General features: G+C 45.4%; 2 protein-coding genes across 2 annotated transcripts in view; one reads left to right on the top strand and one right to left on the bottom strand.

The window, feature by feature from the left end:
- Positions 1–2,607: 2,607 nt before the first annotated feature.
- Positions 2,608–14,891, bottom strand: SMARCB1 (SWI/SNF related, matrix associated, actin dependent regulator of chromatin, subfamily b, member 1). The gene is made up of 10 exons (XM_060250015.1): positions 14,714–14,891; positions 12,898–13,009; positions 9,472–9,501; positions 7,936–8,065; positions 6,967–7,104; positions 5,912–6,039; positions 5,338–5,504; positions 4,252–4,442; positions 3,875–4,006; positions 2,608–2,920 (listed from the first exon to the last, which is right to left on the bottom strand). The coding sequence occupies exons 1-10, from the start codon at positions 14,804–14,806 to the stop codon at positions 2,881–2,883; spliced, it is 1,161 nt and encodes a 386-aa protein (XP_060105998.1). The 5' UTR covers positions 14,807–14,891; the 3' UTR covers positions 2,608–2,880.
- A 14-nt stretch (positions 14,892–14,905) lies between these two features.
- RBM41 (RNA binding motif protein 41) overlaps positions 14,906–19,629 on the top strand; it is a 41,624-nt gene continuing 36,900 nt past the window's right edge. The window contains exon 1 of the mRNA XM_060250016.1: positions 14,906–15,269. The gene's annotated coding sequence lies outside the window, so the exon portion shown is untranslated. The remainder of the gene's footprint in view (positions 15,270–19,629) is intronic.

Here is a 19,629-nt window from a genome sequence, read left to right as displayed (position 1 = left end):
CAGTGGGCATGCTTAATTTGCATTTATTCTTCTTGTCTTGTGCCGCAAGAAAGACCTTTGTTTAGGACATGCTACACACAGCCTGAGTGTCAAACCTTTGCTAGATAGATCATGCAGAGAGAATTCTTAGTCCAAAGTCACCTAGTGGGCTTTACGGCAGAGTATTAATTTTGACCTGGGGCTCCTATCCTAACCACTATACCACATTTGTTACAAAAAAATAAAAAATAGGGAAATGCAACTTTTGGTGCAACTTGGCTCTGAGAGGTGGCAGTTTCCTTAAGTTACCTGAGGGTTTCCTAGTAGATCTGGGCTGAGCTGACACCAATATGCAGATTGCTCTCAGCTCTGTCTTGAGATACCAGTGGATCCCAGGGAGGCTAAGGAAACCATGAACAAGTGCTTTAAGGCAATTTTGAAATGGATGAGGAGTAACAAGCTGAAACTTAATCCTGACAAAACTGAGGTGCTCTTGGTGGTGGCAGAGAGGTCTGACCTGGGAAATGGGTTGTCCCATTCTGGATGGGGTTGCAGTCTTCTTAAAGGAGCAGGTTTGTAATTTTGGGGTGCTTTTGGACTCAGATTTCATGTTGAATAAACAGGTGGCAGTGGTGCCTTTTAGCAGCTTTAGCTAATGAGCCAGCTGTGGCCCTTCCTGGACAGAAAAGATCTTCCCATTGTAGTATATGCTCTGATAACATCTAGATTAGATTACTGCAATGTGCTGTACGTGGAGCTGCCCTTGAAGACTGTCTGGAAGCTACAGTAGTTAGAGAATGCTGTTGCCAGAGTACTGGCTGAAGTGTTGTAGGGATTGTATCATCGTGTTCTACCTACAGTCTTCCAGTTTGCTTCTGGACTCTGTTCAAGGTGCTGGTAGCTTTAAAGTCCTGTATAACTGGGACCAGCATATATATCTTAAGGATTGCTTTCTTCCACATGAACCTACCCACTTACTCAGGTCATCTTTGAAGGCTTGCTTTGGTTGCCCTCAGCATCTGAGACTAGAAGGGTAGTAATCCCCAAAAGGGCATTCTCCATTATAGCACCAAAACTTTGGAATTCCTTCCCCAGGGGTATTGTCTCCCTCCATCAGTGTCTTTCACCAACAGGTGAAGACTCTTTTGTTTCATCTGGCGTATGGCTAGTAACAGTTTTTGGCCTTCACTCTAGTATTGTTTGTGTTTAACTGAATTGTAATTGTTTCATTGTTTTAATGTTCACCAACTTGTAGAGCCTGATTGGGTGGAAAGGCAGCATAAAAATGTTCTAAACAGAAATAAATAGAAATAGGGCTGGGCAGTTTTCCACCTTTAAACACAGTGCTGAGGCTGCTTGCATAGACCTATGATTCTGAGCCCGCTTTGGTGGGGTAGGGTGGGATATAAATCAAATAAAATGAAATGAAAATGATTCTGGTTGCAGAATTGGGGAAAATGTTATGGGTGTGAACAAGTGTCAAATGCTAAAAGTCCCTGCCAGCCAGGAATACAAGATGGACACAAGCACCAGCAGGCACCTATTTTGATAACCAAAGTGAAAACAGCTTCTGAGTTCTAACCCAAGAGCTACTGCAGTGGGTCTTCCTGAAATCTTCCCAAGTCTCCATTTTTCTGCCCGTGCAATATTGCAATGTTCTCACCATGGGCTACTGTTCTCCTAAAACTGCCTGCAAGCCTGTTCATCAGCAAGTACAGGCTACTATGGTACCCACACCACATGAAATACAAGAACAAATCTGATGGATTAAGTGAACTCTGTGTCCAAGCACCATGACCACAGGTTGTCTGCAGGGGGCTGTGCACTCCTTTCAGCAGTTAAAGCCAAGAGGGAAACCACCCAGGAAAACTGAAGCTAGTCAACACCCACTGCCGCCTTTTTCTTTCAAGAGGAGATGAAATCAAATCAAATGCAGTGTTCCAGCATCTTTCCTGCCAGATAAAGAAGTTTAATTTGTGCAAAGAATTGTGAGATCAGGCTGAAGCAGTGACTGTGACCCTTGTAGCCATAGGCTAGGTTCTGACTCAGACCATCCCTGCTGTTCCTTGAAAGATATAAATTCAGCAGAAACAAACTTCCATTAGGCTCGTTCCTCCAGCTGGGTAAGACTAACAGCCAAAAGAGAATGTTGTAATCTTTTGTAAGAACAGTCCTCCTAACATTGCTATGTTTACCAGCCAGCTCTTAGAGGGATTTGCTTCAAGAGCTCCCACTGTAAAATAAGACCTAAAATTGAGATCCCTTCATGTTGGAAGACACAACAACTGCTTCCCTGTTAGGAACAGCATCTGCTATTAGCCTTATAACTCCCTCCAAGTAATTTACATAAATATTTCTATTCTACTTTTCTCCACACTGGGGAATCCAGGCCATAGGTGAACAGTGCAGGAAAGGCCTGTGCCTCTGGTTACAACCAAGCTTAAATACCTTATAACAGGATAGGGAAATGCAAATATCATGCAGTTGGCAAAAGTGTTTTCAGAATTCCCCTCCCCTGCATGGAAGACTGAGATACCAACAGTCTGCATGCAGAAGGGACAAGCCACAGCTATACTGTATAGCAACCAGGGAAAAAAATCGTTTGCAAGAAAGGGGAAGCACACACAATTGAAACCCAAATATTACTTCTTTTATTTAAAAAGTTGTTCACACTAGGTGAGGGAGGGAAGAAAGAGATAAAGGCTCAGACAGCCACCTCAGGTCTCTACTTGGACCCTTGTTCAACACGTAGCCATGAAGCCCCCAGTCTTCTGACCTGCTGGGCCAGCAGAATGCACGTGCTGTCAGTCCCAGGATGGACAATTACAGCAAGACAGAGGCCAAAGGCTCGGTCCTTCAGGGAAACAGTCTGGAGGTTGAACTCTCGTCCTTTCAGGCCAATTACCAGGCAGGAGCAGTATTAGCCAGACGTCTCATACGCCTGCAAGGGAGATGAGAGACTGGCATAAGCAGCAGTTTACAGATTTATACAACTGGAGAGGGAGGATACAAAGGAACATGAATACGAAAGGCATTCCCAATGTCAAAATGTTCCAGTGTCAAAACACCCAGTGATGTTTACAAGCAGTCTGAAAAGGAAGCACTCCTTCAAACAACCTAAAAAATGCAATTTCTAGCCATATGAACTTGCCGTAGCTAAATAATAACGTTAAGGCACCAGCTATAACTTCTGCACTATATGTTTTAAATCTTTGGGCACCCAGGTCCTCCCTGCACCAGTCCTTTGCAAGCTGGGGAGAAGAATGGTATGCTAGCAGTTCTGAGATTTTAAATTCCAATAGCCAGCCTCTTGCAAAGATTGTAGCCCTCCTGAAACATGGTCAGACCAAACTGCCCCTACTGTGTGTACATTCTAAGGATTTATTTTAAAAACAGCTGAAGTGTGACAAAGGCTGTAAACTTTGTCATAAATGTAGGACTTACTATTTATCAAATTTTGTATCTACTTCTTGATAGCTGACTCAGGTTTTGAAGCATGCCACTGGATTTCAAGGCATGCTGTGTAGTTATGTGTAAGAGAGTACCTGACAGAGTATTGGTGCTCTTTTCATATGAAATTGGATGAACAAAAGGACATTAAGTCAGGATATCTGAATCCTGACAGCTCCATTTCAAAAACAGTTCCTGCCTAATAAAATGCTGCTCCATTAGGGCTAGAGATCTGCAAAAAACGAATGACACTGAATGTGTGATGATGCTTCTACCAATGTTAATATCTCATAACACAAAATCGATACCCCACCTCCTGGCCATGAGCAATTTTGAAATCCTGCTAACAAATGGGGCACTGGGGGGCGGGGGGAGGAATAAAAAGGATTTCAGTTGTGTTTTACCAACTAGCCACAATGAAAGCCACATGAACAGGCAGTAGCACCTTGTGTTTCTGTCCTGGTCACGGATTTTCTTCTCCATTTCTGCATCTGTCAGGGTTTCAAGTAGTGGGCACCATTGGTCAGCATCTCCAGTGTTACGAATGGCAATCTCCACTGTTGGCAGAGGGTTCTCACTAAAAAGACCAAGACACAGGACAAAAAGAGATGAGAAATGCAGCTGAAACAGAGCACTGGTTTCAGAAGGTTTTTTTTTTTTAAAAAAAATTCAACACAAACACACAACTTTCAGCAAAGTCTGAACTCTGATGCATACACGAAGTAAACAGTCATGCCTCATATCCTAGAAAACATATTCTATAGCCTCTATAGCACAACTGCCGGAGTCACACAAGACCTACATTTCAAACAAGCCCCTTACCTGAATGCGTATGTCTTCTGATGCCAGCTCAGCTGCCCCCGGATGCTATAAGCAATAGTGGTGACAAATTCGCCACCCAGTCCAAGCTCTGAGCACAGCTTCAGTGCAAACTTCTCTGGTGAATTCTCTTTCTCTGACATATCCCACTCAAATTGGTCCACCAGGGAGATATTCCCCACATGTATGTTGAGCTAGATGAAAATGCGACAGAATTATACGGCTGGTATTACAAATAACCTTAGTCAGGTACTCTCCCCACTCCCACCCCCTGTGTGCTGAAAGAGGAAGAAAAGGAAAATTGATTTCTCATTCTCTTCCATACCTTGCTACAACTTTCTGCTGACTGGTTTAAAGTGCACATAAAGCTGCCTTGTACTCAGTCAGACCACTGGTCTGTGAAAGTCAATACTGCCTAGTCCCACTGGTTCCCCAAAGTCTTTGGAGATCTTTCTACCTGTTCTTTTAAACTGGAGAGATAGGAAATTGAATCTGGAACCTCCTGCATGCCAAGCAGATGCTCTCCCACTGAGCCACAGCCCCTCCCCAAAGCTGGAACTGGACTGCCACTTTGCCTCTGAAAACCTAAGACCAGTATGCTTCTCAAATACCAGGTATTAAGCACAAAGCTTTTCCCACAAGCATAGGCTGGAAAGACACATTTACAAAGGGCTATATTTATCTCTGAAGTGTAAAGACAAAGGCAGGCAACTCTGGATATCGTTGGGAGTAAAAGCACTTCTCAGAGAATTAAAATCGTTTAGAGCTCACATCTAAAATGTAAATTTCAGTCTTCCTCTATACCGAAAGGTTGGCCAGCACCCTTGTCAAGTCACCCATCCTTCCTACACTTTCATTCACAGCAAAGGATCATAGAATAGCCAGCTCAAGCCAGGGGACATCTTGCAAGCAGGCCAGCAGAGGATCAGCTACAACAGAACTGGATGTGAATGCATCTATTTTCAGCAGCCTCTCTGGCTACACTGGCACTCTGCACTTCCCTGTAAACCTACCATGATTAGCTCAAGCATCCCCTTTATCAGACAGCCACAAGCAGAACCGGGGCGATTGTTGGTCACCTCTCTTTACCTTAATAATGACGCGCTGATCTGACTGGTCCTCTAGGATACTGTCTGTAGGATAAGATTCAATCTGTTGTCGGATTGCTGATGCAATAGCGGGAACAAAGGTCAGGGGATTCAAATCCAGGTCATCGCAGAGAATCTCCGAGAACATTTCTGGAGTCATTAGTTTCTCTGATGGAGGTAAAGAAAGTTCTTGTTTTTATTACTAATCAGAAACATTTAGAGAATCTCTAGTTTAAGAGAAGCAGATATTCCATGAACTGCACAACTTCCAGGGCCGCAACAATGCTGTCATGTTAAAATGATGAAATTATGACCCGCCTCCAGGGAGGGGGAGCACACTTTGCTTCCCAATATCAGAAGACTATACACTCCACCTTTCAACATAGGAATTCACTCATTCTTGGCTGCCTTTCTTCACTAATTAGAAGTATCTTCTCAAAATTAAACAGAATACTCAAAATATTTTGAGAAAATTTACCATTCAGAGAATGGCTCTCAATTTACACTGCATGATATTTTAGGATGAATCAATAATCCTGTTCCAATCCCCCTGCACTCTTCTGACTCTTACACACCATTCATGTTCCATGTAAACGCATCCCTCAGTTTCTGCCCATCTATCTCCATGTCCAGTCGAATTGGAACAAGCACCTCTGGCTGAGAGGCGTTCTCATGGATTACAGCTGGGTCATGGTCATCAAAGCTGAAATACAAAAGTGTGGCAGTGAATGAACAGGCATGAAAGTCACCCCTGCAAGCAAGAAGGGGAAGAGGGAATAAAAGACCTTCATTTGATGTGGTACTTCTTACAGCCACAGTACCTCTTACAGTATTAATCCCTGGTACTAATAAAGACAAGTATGTCTTTGAACACTTGCTCCTCACCATTAAAAGACAGCCATCCATCTACACCAGGGGTTCCCATCGTGGTACTGATGGCTCCATTGCACCCACCAAGTGTTTCAAGAAAGTGGATGGGGTCAGGTTACAGGTATGGTTTTTGCTCAGCAAGGCTTCTGATTGGCCACTGAAGATTGGCTATGTGGTGTTTTTTTTTTTAAAGTTGCTTTGGCAGCAACTGCTACCATGGCACAAGAGATTTTCATTGTGTGACTGAATGTAAGCTGTAGTAGCCATTTTGTACCTGGCTCTATCTCCTATGGCAGCCATTTTGTGCCTGTGCCCCCACGCTGTGCCTGTGCCCCCACGCTGTGTCAGAATTCCAAAGATGCCCACAGGGCCAAAAAGGTTGCGGACTCCTAATCTACAAATATCAAAGATGGTATGTATGTGGGGATTCCCAAGACAGAACAGGATCCCTAACACAAGCCCCATCAAGTTTTCAAAATGAAACACTTTTGTCATCTTCCTGGGATCACAGAGTCTTTAGAGTATGCATTTATGTCAGCCTAGAGGCCTTACTAGGCCCTGGTGCCAGACGTATGCCTCTGCTACTTACCTTGTTTATCATCACTGTATCCTTTTGCACACAGAAAATGGATGCTGGCGTCCTTAAACCTGACCATTCAAATCTGAACTCGTGCTTTCCAGGTCCATATTCAGTCAATCAACACTTATTTGCCTCTGATAAACTACCAACAGTCTTCAAAAGCTAGCAGCATACACTCACCAGAGTGGAAATGTTCTCTTCTTGTCCCTACCCATCCGGTTCCTGTTAATAGTAGTGGAGCATGGTACAGCATCAAGATGGTGGGAACTGTTTGGGAGGGTTGGAACCCACTGGCTGTTCCTTTTTGCCTTCTGTTCTCTAAAAGAGGAGATCACTTGCTGAATGGAAAACAAGCATCATGGCTCTTATATCTGATTATTTCAAGAGTACAAAAAAAGCTTGAGCGAAAGTCTAAATATGCTTTTCTCTCAAAACCAGAGTAATTTTTTGCTATAAAAAATGTAGCGACCCAAGAGGGTTAACTACAGTTCCTATCAGCAAAATAAAATAGTATCAACTTATGGTAACCACACTGAACTGCCACCCTTAGACCCAGGCCTGTAGCCATAGAGGGCATTTGGGGCAATTCCCCTCACAGCTGAGTGTTGCACCCACAGGAAAAATATTTTAAAAGGGTTTTTTTTTTCAAAATCAACAATTTTTTAAAATGTAAGACAGACACATGTGGGTTTTCCAAAATGAACCTGGGCACAGACAGGGAAGCTTCAGTCTTGGTTTCTTTTTCCCCAGGCCAAAAAAAATAGGTTTTTAATAACGCAAAATAAAATAAAATAGCAAAATGCAAAAGAGTGTCAGAGATTCTGCCCCCCCATGTAGACAAGAAAGCCAGTAGAGTCAAGAGAGTTGCTGGGGAGGGGGGAAGTAGTGGGTGGCAGGCTTCCACCTCCTTGAAACTGAGTTCTCTTCCCCTGGCTGTGGGCAGGGAAGCTGTTCTGTCAGCAGCTTCCACCTCTCTTATTTCTCTCTCTCTCTCTCTCCTGGCTCCCCTGCCCCACAAGATTCCCCAGTGCCCCACCACCCACTATTTCTGGCTACCCCCCTGCTTATACCATGTCAACAAGCCTTCCAAATGCAGACTACTATGGCTCTGGGTTTTCTCAGGTAGCAGGAGATGCACCCATTTAATACCTGAGGTAGGTGGGAGGCTCAGTGCTGATTGATACTGCCTTGTATTTCTCATCATTTCCATCCAAGATCTCTTCTACCTCAGACGCTTTCAAGAGAGTCACACTTGTGGCTAGTGTTGTATAACCATGATCTAGAATTAGAAAAGAGAGGAGAGGTGTGGATTTCTAGATTATCAACTTCCCGACAGCCCTCCTGAGGTTTGTATAGCTATATCTATGCCTACAGCTTTGCAAAACTGAACTCTTCACCAAGGCTTTTATGTGCAGGTAACAGGGTTTGTACTGTACCAAATGGTTTTACTCACTTGCCTGGATAAATGATATGGGACTGTGGAGTATACTGCTGTGTATAACTTATTGTAAGTAGGATCCTCTTAATGTAATTTCTGTACCATTTAATGTGTCATGTGATTATTTATCCTATAATAATTTCTGATTAGTCCAGATCTCTAAAATCCTAATGCATTAATTACTGAATATCCCATCTTGTTGCCTGTACTGACTCACTATGTATAATCTACCTTGAGTCCCTGTGAGAAAGGTGGACTATAAATAATACTATAAATAAATTAAAATAGCTGAGAGATTAAACAAATATCAACAGCCATGGAATTCATGCAGCAACCTGGACTGGAAGGAAGATACCTGCATTTTCTCTACAAATACTCATGAAAATAACCTGCAGGGCTAACAACATATGCAAGCTGAACAAAGTAGGAGTCAAGTTGAAACTTGACTCCTACTTTGTTCTACCGCCTACTTTGTTCTACTGCTTCAGACCAACACAGCTGCCCACTTGGATCTAGCAACATATGCAAGCTGTATGTAGCCTACTGAACCTCTTGCTGCCCTTTAAGTTTCCACTGATTCAACTGGGAAAGGCCCACAGAGTATTTTGCTGGTCTAATCAGGGGTGGCTAACGGTAGCTCTCCAGATTTTTCTTGCCTACAACTCCCATCAGCTCCAGCCAGCATGGCCAATGGGTAGGGCTGATGGGAGTTGTAGGCAAAAAAAATCTGGAGAGCTACCGTTGGCCACCCCTGCTTGGAAGCAGGAAGATGACCTTATCCCCGTGTGCCTCTCTGACTGTCAGAGAGGTGTGTGCTTGCTGGGTTCTGCACCACATATTTAAGAAGCAGCAGTCAGAGCTAGCAACAACCACAATTGGTAGCTAATGCTTGGACTTTACTGACCAACATCAAAACTCAAAGTCTCATAACAATGGCGTAACCGAAGTCAAGGTATTCAAAGTGATCCTAGCTGGACTGTCAAAAAACAAAAATACTATTCAGAGTCTGCCAAACAGATATGGGGGCTTCAACAGCACCAAGAAGGATCTCAACAGTTTGAAAGTTCATGGAAAGTTTGTGCCGGCTGCCCTGCCACAAACTTGACTTTGTGAACCATGAAACAGTCAAAATTGGTCACATCACAATACAGAAATGCATATTTCCCCCTCCACCCATGAATTTGTATATGAAGAGTAAAAATTACAACGAGAAGGAAATACAGACAGACACGCACTGTTTGACTTACATCTTCTGGGACTGTGGCTCCGCTGAGATTCTTTGAGAGAAGAAAATAAAAAGAAGAAATTCAGAGACCAAACAGGAGTTATGCCCATAAACATGCTACTACTCACACCCTACCAGGGAACTCTACAGCAGCAGGAGGTAAACTGTTACAGCCAGGCAGGGTTGCAGTGATTCTGTTGCATAGAATAACGTTTTCAAAAAATAGGGATGGGAACAAACTGTAAGAAAAGTGGCTCATGGCGTGTCCTGTTCATGAACCATGAATCACAGGCTGTAGCTACAGTGGGGTATCTTGGGACCATACATCCTTAATTTATTTTGATTGAGCAGAGACTGTATAGAAATGTTTCTGCTCACAAACCAGCATGAATCTCCATGAACAGTCTGAAAGTTCATGGGAAGTTTGTGCTGGCCAACCTCCCACAAACTTTACTTTGTGAACTACAAACCAGCTAAAATTGGTTTTAATTTATTTTTTAATTACAAACTGCATTTCTATACAAAATATCTTAATGGATCTTCTTTAAAAGGCAGAATATAAGTGTACAACATAAACGAAGATATTAATTATAGTTAAGAAAACACATGCATTTTAACTATTTACTGCTACCCTCTTGAAAACCTGCCAGGCTTCAAGATCAAAATTTCTTACCACTTGCACAAAATTTTACAATCTTTCCCATGTTTTTGTTTTCATGGCAATCAGATATATTCATTTTAACAAAGATCAAGCCACTTAAATGAAAAGCTCATCCATTCCTGTATACCCTGTATAGCCTGATTTACCATTGTGACTTTTTATCTAGCTAAAATTGGGCCACCACTTGTGTATGCATGCAGTATATTGTTAGCACATCAGCACAATGCCAGCGCAGACTCTTTGGAGTGCTACTGTGGCATGAAGAGCAGCTGTGGGCATAAGTGATACTTGGTATAATTATGCTTTTCTGTTTGCCTTTAAATTTATTTACTGTCAGGCTTGCCAAACCCTGCCAAGCTCTGTCTGAGAAAAAACAGTAGTGGGAGACAATCTTATATCCATTTTTCTTCAAAGGAAACTTGCAGCACAATCCAGAGAGGGGGGGCGGAAAGTCTTTTGGGAGCAGATGAGCCGCTATGTGGGTGCAGGAAGGGTTTGCATCCATGTATGACTGGTGCCGCCACAGTGGAGGGGAGTTATGTGGACGGGGGGCCGCCCGAGCGCTGTTCCGCCCGAGGGCAGCGGCACCTGAGGGCTGCGCCCGAGCGTGGGCAGAAGTGAGGCAGAGCGCAGTGTTCAGGCGGAGGAGGGGGTGGAGTTGGGGGCGCGGCCAGGCTTAGGCAGCTTCCTGAGCAGTTTGGCCCATGACACGCCCCTCCGAGAAGTGCAACGTTAAGCCGGCAAAAATAGCAGCGTGTCCCATAGGCACTCGTTGAAACCAAAAACAAAGGTCGCCTCCGCCGCTGCAGAAGCTCGCAAACTCCTTAGGGAGCGGTGTGATTGCCTCACCAATCCCGTCGCGCCTCTGGCTGACGAGCCCTCTCCCCAGCACCCAATTGCGGTCTCCCCCCTCCTAGAAATACTTCTGCTCTGGCCTTGCACAACTCAGTTGTTAGGGAGAGAACCGCGTGGCAGGAAGCTCTGCTGGCGAGCTCCTGGCCATACAGACTTAGAGTGAGGGACAGGCAGGCACGTTGGTGACAGGTTTTGTACTGCGCGGTCACTTTGACAGTATCTTTGACTTGCGAGGGGGAAACAGAGGTCTCTCCCCTGTGGCTAACTGCTCGTTTCCAGGTCTCCACAGGTTCCAGGCTCCCGGAGGCTCTGAATGCAAGGACTGTCGCCCATGGCTGGGTAAGTTCCACTGTCCCCCCCTCCACTGCCTCCCTCTCCCCTCGCTCTTGACCGCTTGATGTGCGATCATCTCTGGCACTAGAACCAGGTAGTGGGCAGGGGGCATTTGCTGACCCCGCTCCACTGTGCTGCCGCCTGCTCCCTTCCCTTGGTCTGCTCTGTCACATTCCTAATCCCTGGCAGGGCACGTAGTGTGTGTGTGTGTGTGTGTGGCAGCTGCCCCGTTGCAGGGAGGTGGGTCAGAGACTGTCCCTTTAAGAGAGTGCCTGGCTGAAATGCAGCCTGCTCTTCCAGCCACCGTCCCTGCAGGTGCTCTTGATTTCTATCTCCATTTTGCAGGTGGGACTCCAACACAGAGGCTTCCGCGTGTGTCGCTCCACTGCCCCCCCACTCCCTCAGCTGTTTCTGCCCGCCACTCGGAATGGAGCCCTGCCCACGGCGAGACTGCCCAGCGCGTGCCAGGGAGACTGCTGCACTCTGTTCCAGAAAAATAAAGTCTCAGCTGTGCCCTCTGCTGTCTCTCCTGCTTGGCATCTGCTGCACATTCCCTGGGCAACCCACCCCACTGTCAGTGGCCTCTCTGAGGAAATGCCTGGGAGGGTGGGCAGACTTGGTTTTTTTGGGGGGGGAATGGTCTATGAGCTGCCACGCTGCCCCCCGCGCGGCCGGACAGGAGAGGGGAGTGCCGCCCCTCAGCCTGCCCAGGCTGACAGCCTACCCGACCCCACAGGGCTGTTGTGCGCATGGCACTAAGGGGGGGGGGCTGATGAAATGGACTCAGAGTTCTGCGGCTGATGCACTCGCACTCTGAGTTCTGTAGTCCCCGGGGGAGGTGTTCTGTGCACATGGCAGGGGGCGTCAGGGCAACACAGGGGGTCTCTGGGTGGGAGGGTGTCTGCTGCTGGGCTGCTCACTCCCAGACACACATTCCACCCGCTGACTATGACAGCGAACTCCTGCACTTGGCACTTCCTGCTTGTCTGCCTGCCATTGGCAGAGTCTCTGACAGCGAGATGGTGTGAGGGGATTGACGGCTTCTCCATGGACCCGTGCGGGCCTGTCTCGGCCCCACACCCGCCTCGCCACCAAGCCAGGCTTCTTGTGCGCGCATGCCCAGCCTCATTCCTGTTCTCTCCCCATGTTGGTGGGACGTCTCTCCTTTGCCTTTGATGGTCTGCCCATCATTGGCTCCGTTCTCTGTTTGGGGGCGGGTTGGGGATGGCTATCAGCCTCTCTGGGACTGCCTCTCCCCATCCCTGACTGTCATGAGCTGCGGTGCATGCGCCAGAACTGGCCAATGGGGGTGTGTGGGCTGGTGCTCCCCTCCGGCTGCCTCCGCCTCCCTTGCGTGCCTACACCAGCAGCGTTGCCATGGCAACCGTCTCCCTCACGGCAAGCTACGCCTCTCCCCTCCTCAAGCTCCAGTGTGCCGAAGTCCTCAGGAAGTCTACTAGCGTTGCGGCAGCTACGCCACGGCTGGCTGGCACTTATGTCTGGATTGGGCTGCCTGTCACCCTGATTGTCTGAACAAGTAACAAAGTGAGTTTTCAAATGCAGAATGGGACTACTAGTGATCTTGTCAGAATTCTTTACCATGGGAAGAGGCAACAATTTTCTTCCTCTCCTCCACTGTGGCCAGTCGTCTCCAGAGCGAGGGGTACCTCTTATACAAGGAACCACGAAACATACGCAGATAATTGCCCACCTGCAAGGTAAAGAGAAATCCTGCTGCAACTACAGGTGCCAGTCTTTGTATCCTGCATATAACCTCTCAATTCAAGTTATATCACACTGCCTACTAAAAGACTGGAGTACATGTCTACTGTGAAAATGGCTTAATGTGTACTGTGAATGGCAGACAGAGATCTAGCAGAATACGTAACAGTTATTTTACAAGTGTGTGTGTAAATGAGAAGATGACGACTGCAGATTTATACCCTGCCCATCCTCTCTGAATCAGAGACTCAGAGCGGCTCACAATCTCCTACATCTTCTCCCCCTACAAAAGACAACCTGTGAGGTGGGTGGGGCTGAGAGGGTTCTTACAGCAGCTGCCTTTTCAAGGACAACTCCTGTGATAGCTATGGCTAACCCAAAGCTATTCCAGCAGTTGCAAGTGGAGGAGTGGGGAATCAAACCTGGTTCTCCCAGATAAGAGTCCACACCCTTCACCACTACACCAAACTGGCTCTTTTGGAGATGGTGTGTGACCATTTCTGCCCCACCTGCTTTCAATATTATACAAGCATATACATTAGGTAATAGTATACAGGTAATGTATATAGAAAGAGCATTGGTCAATGTTCCTGCTAGCTCTGTTCTTTCATGTATGTTGCATCACTGGCAATGAGTCCATGCACAATAAGTGTTTAGGCTCATAACCATGTTGGGGTAATTGTGCAGGGGTGACTCTGTTCTCCCCCACATACACTTTTCATGCGCTGTGGACTTCCTAAAGAAGCACGATATCGGGAAGAGCAAGTGAGGCCTTGTTCCCACAAATAGGAGAGTAATGAGGTGGGAGAATGGAGTGTAGGGGCTGGATTCCATTTTTCATTACTCTTTTGCATTATTACAGTTGTGTACACAAAAACCAACACAGCACAGAGAAAAGATTTTATCTCTTTGCTTGTGGCAGGTTTTTTTTTAACTCACAAGGAAACATTTCCACATACAGAAGTATTCCAAAATTCTCCTGCATTCTGAAGTGGCACTATCCATTCTACCATCTCTGTGTTTAACCATTTCATTCCCCTGCATATGAGAACAAGGCTCCCATCCCAACCTTGCGGAGTGTCCAAAAACCTGGGATTCCAACAAAGGCTCTCAGCTCCTATGAATGCTTTTTGCAACAGTATCTCTCGGAGCTCTTAGAGCGCCAGTTTCAGAGTCCATCATCCACAAATGCTAGGGCACTAAAGAAGACAGCGGATCTCTTTGTTCTCCCACAGCAAAGTTTCTCACGCCGGGGACTTTAAAGCCTCAGAAAAACAACTACATAGGCCTTCTCCAAGCAGACTTTTAGGATCCACTGCTACGAAAAGCAGCTTGGATGGCTGTCAAACGTGTCAGACAAGGAGGGGCCAGTTGAGCCAAAATGCAGCCCCCGTAGTCAGCAACAAATAACCCCTCTCAAACAAGAGAGAGTCTTTAGAGCTTTGCAAGTGCCTTTCGCCTTGCTGGAAACAGAGCCCCGGACTGCGACCCGACTTCCCAAGGTACACGAAGGCGGAGCTCCTTCGAGGCGCCTCTCCGCCGCCGAGCTGAGAGATGCTCCCGGAGGTCCGAGCGCGCACCGGCTCTTCTCCAAAAAAGGAGGAGCCACTTCTCCTCCTCCACACACCTCCCTCCCTCCCACCCCACCCCAGCCCGTTCCGAACCCAACAGCGGGGGCGGGAGAGGCGCTCACCTCGGAGCCGATCATGAAGAACTCGCCGTCCTCCTCCAGTTGGAACTTGACGGGCTTCTGCCCAAAGGTTTTACTCAACGCCATCATCATCATGGCGAAAGCAGCAGCACCCAAGCCGGGCCGGACACGCGAAGGCGAGAAGCCGCGGCCTAAGCGGCACGAATACCGCGCATGCGCCCCCGGGAAACTCGCTCTTCTCGATGGCGAGCGCCGGACGAGTAGGAGGAATCCCTGATGGGCGATGGTCACACCCACGGGAGAGAGAGAGGCTGCGCACGCGCAAGGCTAACAAAAAGCCTCCTTCTAGAGCTGCGACGCATGCGCTCGCTTTAGACGGCTCTGTATCCGCCTTGTGCGCATGCGCTCCTGCCGGTGAGGCGTTCGAAGTACTGTCCAAGATCTGCTGACCGTGGGCAGGTCTGAAATTCCGCTGTGTGGAAGGAGAAAGAAAGTCGTTTTGTCCTCGCCGTGTCTGTGAGGGAGGTGGAACTCGGGAGTCTTCGTAATGGGCCTTTCTTAGACGGTTTCCGGGTAGAGCCGCAGAAGGCGCTCTCGGGTGAGCTCCGGTTGCTATGGCACCGTGGTACTTTGTTGCAGGGAAAGGCTCACGCGCCGTTGCCAGGCCGTTTGCATAGCCCTACCACGGGTTCGTTGAAAGCTCGTCAGTCTCTGCGATAGCCCATGCCCAGCTGGTTATTTTCTTGCTGGGATATTGGAAAATTTCTGGAGAAGGTGTACCGGCATAGCTTCCCATCTGACGCCAACATTAAGGTTGCCGACCCCCAGGTGGGGCCTGGAATTCTCCGGAAATCCTTTTTGTTCTCCTCCACCCTACAGACATTAATTCCCCTGGAGAAAATGACTGTTTCGGGTGATGTAGTTAATGGCATAGTATCTCTGCAGAACTGCCTCCTCTCCCTAAACTTATTTATTATATTTATTTATGGGATTTCTATCCCCCCCCCATCCTGCCAAAGCAGGCTTAGGATACAGCATACAGTATATCGATAAAACATACGAATATAGAAGATAGAAATGTCTTAATGTAGAACAGTGTACATAATAACATAGAACAACAGAGATGGTGATAGCTCCTTAGTCTGCTCATCGATATTCAGTTCAATGTGCATCGTTCATGAGCAGTTAAAAGGCAAATCTGAGCTAATTTTGGCAGGAGGGGCTGATTTATTAAGTGTCCGTGGCCTTAGCTAAAAGCCTGGCTAACTGCTAAACTGTGCCATCCAAAGGCTTCACTCCCAGATTTCCAGAACTTTGCCTACCTGGAGTTGGCAACCCTGCTGTTCATGCTAACTAGAGTAGAATAGCTCTCTCACAGAGGAGTCTCATCTCTGCTGGCACTTAGATTTTTAATCAAGGGCCCCAGTTATTAATCCATGTTCCTTAAGGCACAAACAAGAACCTTCCTCATTAGTGGTCATTGAAGAAGGAACTTTGACCCATGTTATTTCTTGGATTAAGTTCAGTGACTCAATTTGAGGTAGTGTGAATTGCCTGACAAATTATGCTTTTCTGCTCAGGCTATGATGGTCTGCAAATATACACCTCTGCCCATTTAGATACCTTCCCATTCTGATTATATGTGTTCTTAGGATCCTGAACCACCCCCTTATCCAATCTGGTAACAAATCTGATCCCCTATCTGTCCTGCTCCCCTGTTTCTAAGTCTGGAAATATAATATTTTGTTTTTGAACCCAGCTGCTTATCCTTTAAAAAGGGATAGAATTCATCACTAAATTGTGTACTCCTGGATTTTGCCTGGCTCCAAGCCACCTGTGGCTGCTTTTGCCCCAATCTACTTTGAGAAAACTGGAATTTTACCTATTGGATTACATCTAAATATCTGGATTGAAGCTTGAACTTTTAAGTAGCTAGTGTCCTTGATTTGTTGCTTGCTTTACCTTTTAGGCCTAGTGCTCCTTCTCAAGTGGAGTGACTTGCAGAATGTGGGGTGCTTAGAGTGACTTGGTTGGGTTTTTTTTAGTAGACATTGGATGCTGCATCTTTCTTTGGCATCTTTAGTCCAAATATTTGTAGCGTTTCCCTTAAACTTTATTTCTGGTTTCATTTTATCCAAATCTTAGTGTTTCTTACAAGCTTGCCAAAAGTGTTTCACCATTTAAAGTTAAACAAAAAAACTCCAAATCCATAGTACTGTTGTGTAGGCCACTGTCTTCTTTAAAACTGAGTTTAAAACTGTGAGAGGTGCTGGAAGGAAAGTCTTATTTAGTACATTGTTATCTTATCCTTTCTTTTAGAAGTTCAGGGTAGCATATACTGGTTTCTCAAACTTTACCTTCATAGCAACCCTGAGGAAGGTTAGGCTGAGAGTAGTTGGCCCAGGGTTATCCCATGAGTTTTGTGATACATTGGGGATTTGAACTGAGACTTCCAGATCCTACTCCAGCATTTTAACTACTGCACTATTTTACTGCATTTGGGCTCAAATCAGAAAGTGGACCAGTTGTGCTTTGATCTTTTGCATATGCAACACAAGACCAGAAACAGAGAGACCAGTATCCCATGTAGCTTGGTGGTGTCATATGAGCTATGAATGTTAAGGATTTATATCTTGCTGCTGGTGAGCTCTGATTGGCTGTTAATTTTTCCTTGTATTTTTGTGATTGTGTAGCCATTTCTTCCAATTTTAATTTAAAAGTCTTTCTTTCAATGTATGCTGTGTTTCTAAGCTGCTGTTTCTTGTCTAAATTGCTTACATTGCTATCAACAGTTTTTGTTTTGTATTCTTCAAAGACCTTCTGTATTTGCATTGACATTCAAGTCTTTTATTTACCCTTATGTAAACCTCTAGCACTGTTTTCATTGCTATTATTTGCTGCTTTCCTAATGCAGGCACCTTGTCTATGATATTTTCTTCCATCTGATGCAGACAACTTGTAAATTTTTCAATATCATTTTTCCTTCCCTGTGGTTTGTGCTTGTCACAAATATCTGTCAATTTCTTCAATATTGGAGATTTGTGTCTGCTTCAGATTCCTCCAGTTGCCTATACTGACCTGCAGAATTGACCTTTAAAGCCCTGTACAGCTTGTGGCCAGTATAGTTTAAGGACTGGCTTCTCCCTACATGTCCACTCCACTCATTTTTGGAGGTCTTGTTTTGGGTGCTCCTACCATCTGAGGCTACGTAACCTGAGGAAGGGACTTCTCAATTGTGTTACCAAAACTTTGGAACTCTCTCCCCAGGAAGATTTGTCCGTCCCTGCTATTGTTGTCTTATGGCAATAGATGAAGACTTATTTGGGTTTTTTGGCATTCCCACAATAACTATTATTGGCCCTCCTTGGTTTTGGATATATGTGTGTTTATATGTTTTTATTAAATTATTTTATATGTACTTTAAATGTTATTTTAATGTTTAAACATTTTAATGGTTTGATGTTCACTGCCTTGGGTACCCTATGTGGGTAGAAAGGCAGCACAGAAATATTTTAGGTAAACAAATATAAGTAGCTCAGCTTTCCCCCCAGTGTTTGGTCCTTTTGAAAAATGTTGCAGGGCATCATGCAGGAACAGCTTCATGCAAGCCCCCCCCCAAAAAAAACCCCACCCCCCCCCCAAAAAAAAAAACACCCCCTCCCAATTGGGCTTTATGCAGAAGTGATGCAGAAACCCTGCAAACATGGTGTGAGAGCCAGTATGTGATAATGGTTAGAGTGCTGGACTAGGATATGGAAGCTGACATGGAAGCTTGTTGGGTGAAATTGGGCCACTTGCACATTCACACATAGTCTCAGCCTAACCTACCTCAAAGAGTTGCTTTGAGGTAGGTTAGGCAAGCCTGATCTTGAAAGCTAAGCAGGGACAACTCTTGCAAGTACTTGGATGAGAGATCTCCTTGGAATATCAGAGCCTCGAGGCAGGGGGCAGGTTTTATTCAGCTACTTCTCTGAATATCCTCCAGGCCCCCAGTAAGGGTCAGTCACCAGAGGCCGCTATGATTTCCAGGTGCACACATGCACATAAAAATATAAAAAAAAATACAAAAAGGGGGGATTGTTTTGAGGATAAAATGGAGTAAGAAATAATGTTGTAAGCCACTTTAGGTCTCCATTGGGGACAAAGGCCATCCTGGTCTGGGCAGCAAGGATCTGTTCCTTAAATCCTTGTAGGTACTAAGCAGATTCTCATACAGGACAGTTGCTTTCTTAATATGGGAAGTGATTGATGGCAGGACAAAAAAACCCCCAGGGTACATTGGATGAGGAAGGTTTTACATTTGTTGATTTGTCGGCCGTCATTGTGGTCCAAAACAGAATTACATGCTTTTAAGATAGTTGAACTTAGTGGGCTTAAAAGGGTGCATGTCTGCTTTGGATTAATTTCTTACTATGCTGAAATACTAGTTAACTAGTAGTTTGATCAGCCAGTTATTATGTTTTTGCCATCTTAGATTTACCAATACAGGGCAGATTGGATCACAGAACCTGTAATCTACCCTGAGCCTGTCATGGGAAAGGGTGGAATATAAATCTACTACTAAATAAACCCTAGTACTTTAGTTTAAAAAATATACACAAATACAATAAGTTCAGAGAGCTACATTTTTTTTTAAAAAATGTAATGTTTCCTAGTAAAATACAATGCAAAGAGAAAAGTAAGAGTACACTTGAAACATGATACTGAAACGCATCTTATTCCTCCCCTTTCCCCATTAATGCTTATGGGGTCTGTTTGGGAGTCCAAGTTTTTCAGCAAGTAATAAGTGGTCAAGAATTCCCTGACAGATACCAAGGAGAGGATAGGCAGTAAAATAAGTTCTCACAAACATAACTCTCTGTGGAGGAATACTAAACAAACAAAAGTTCTCAAGCTGTGGCACTCTGCGACTGTAGATAACAGTGGAGAGGTGACAGAAGGCACCCATTTTTACTTTG

Source organism: Heteronotia binoei, chromosome 11 (genome assembly GCF_032191835.1).
Source record: "Heteronotia binoei isolate CCM8104 ecotype False Entrance Well chromosome 11, APGP_CSIRO_Hbin_v1, whole genome shotgun sequence".
NCBI lineage: Eukaryota > Metazoa > Chordata > Lepidosauria > Squamata > Gekkonidae > Heteronotia > Heteronotia binoei.
This window is presented reverse-complemented; position numbering and strand designations above follow the sequence as displayed.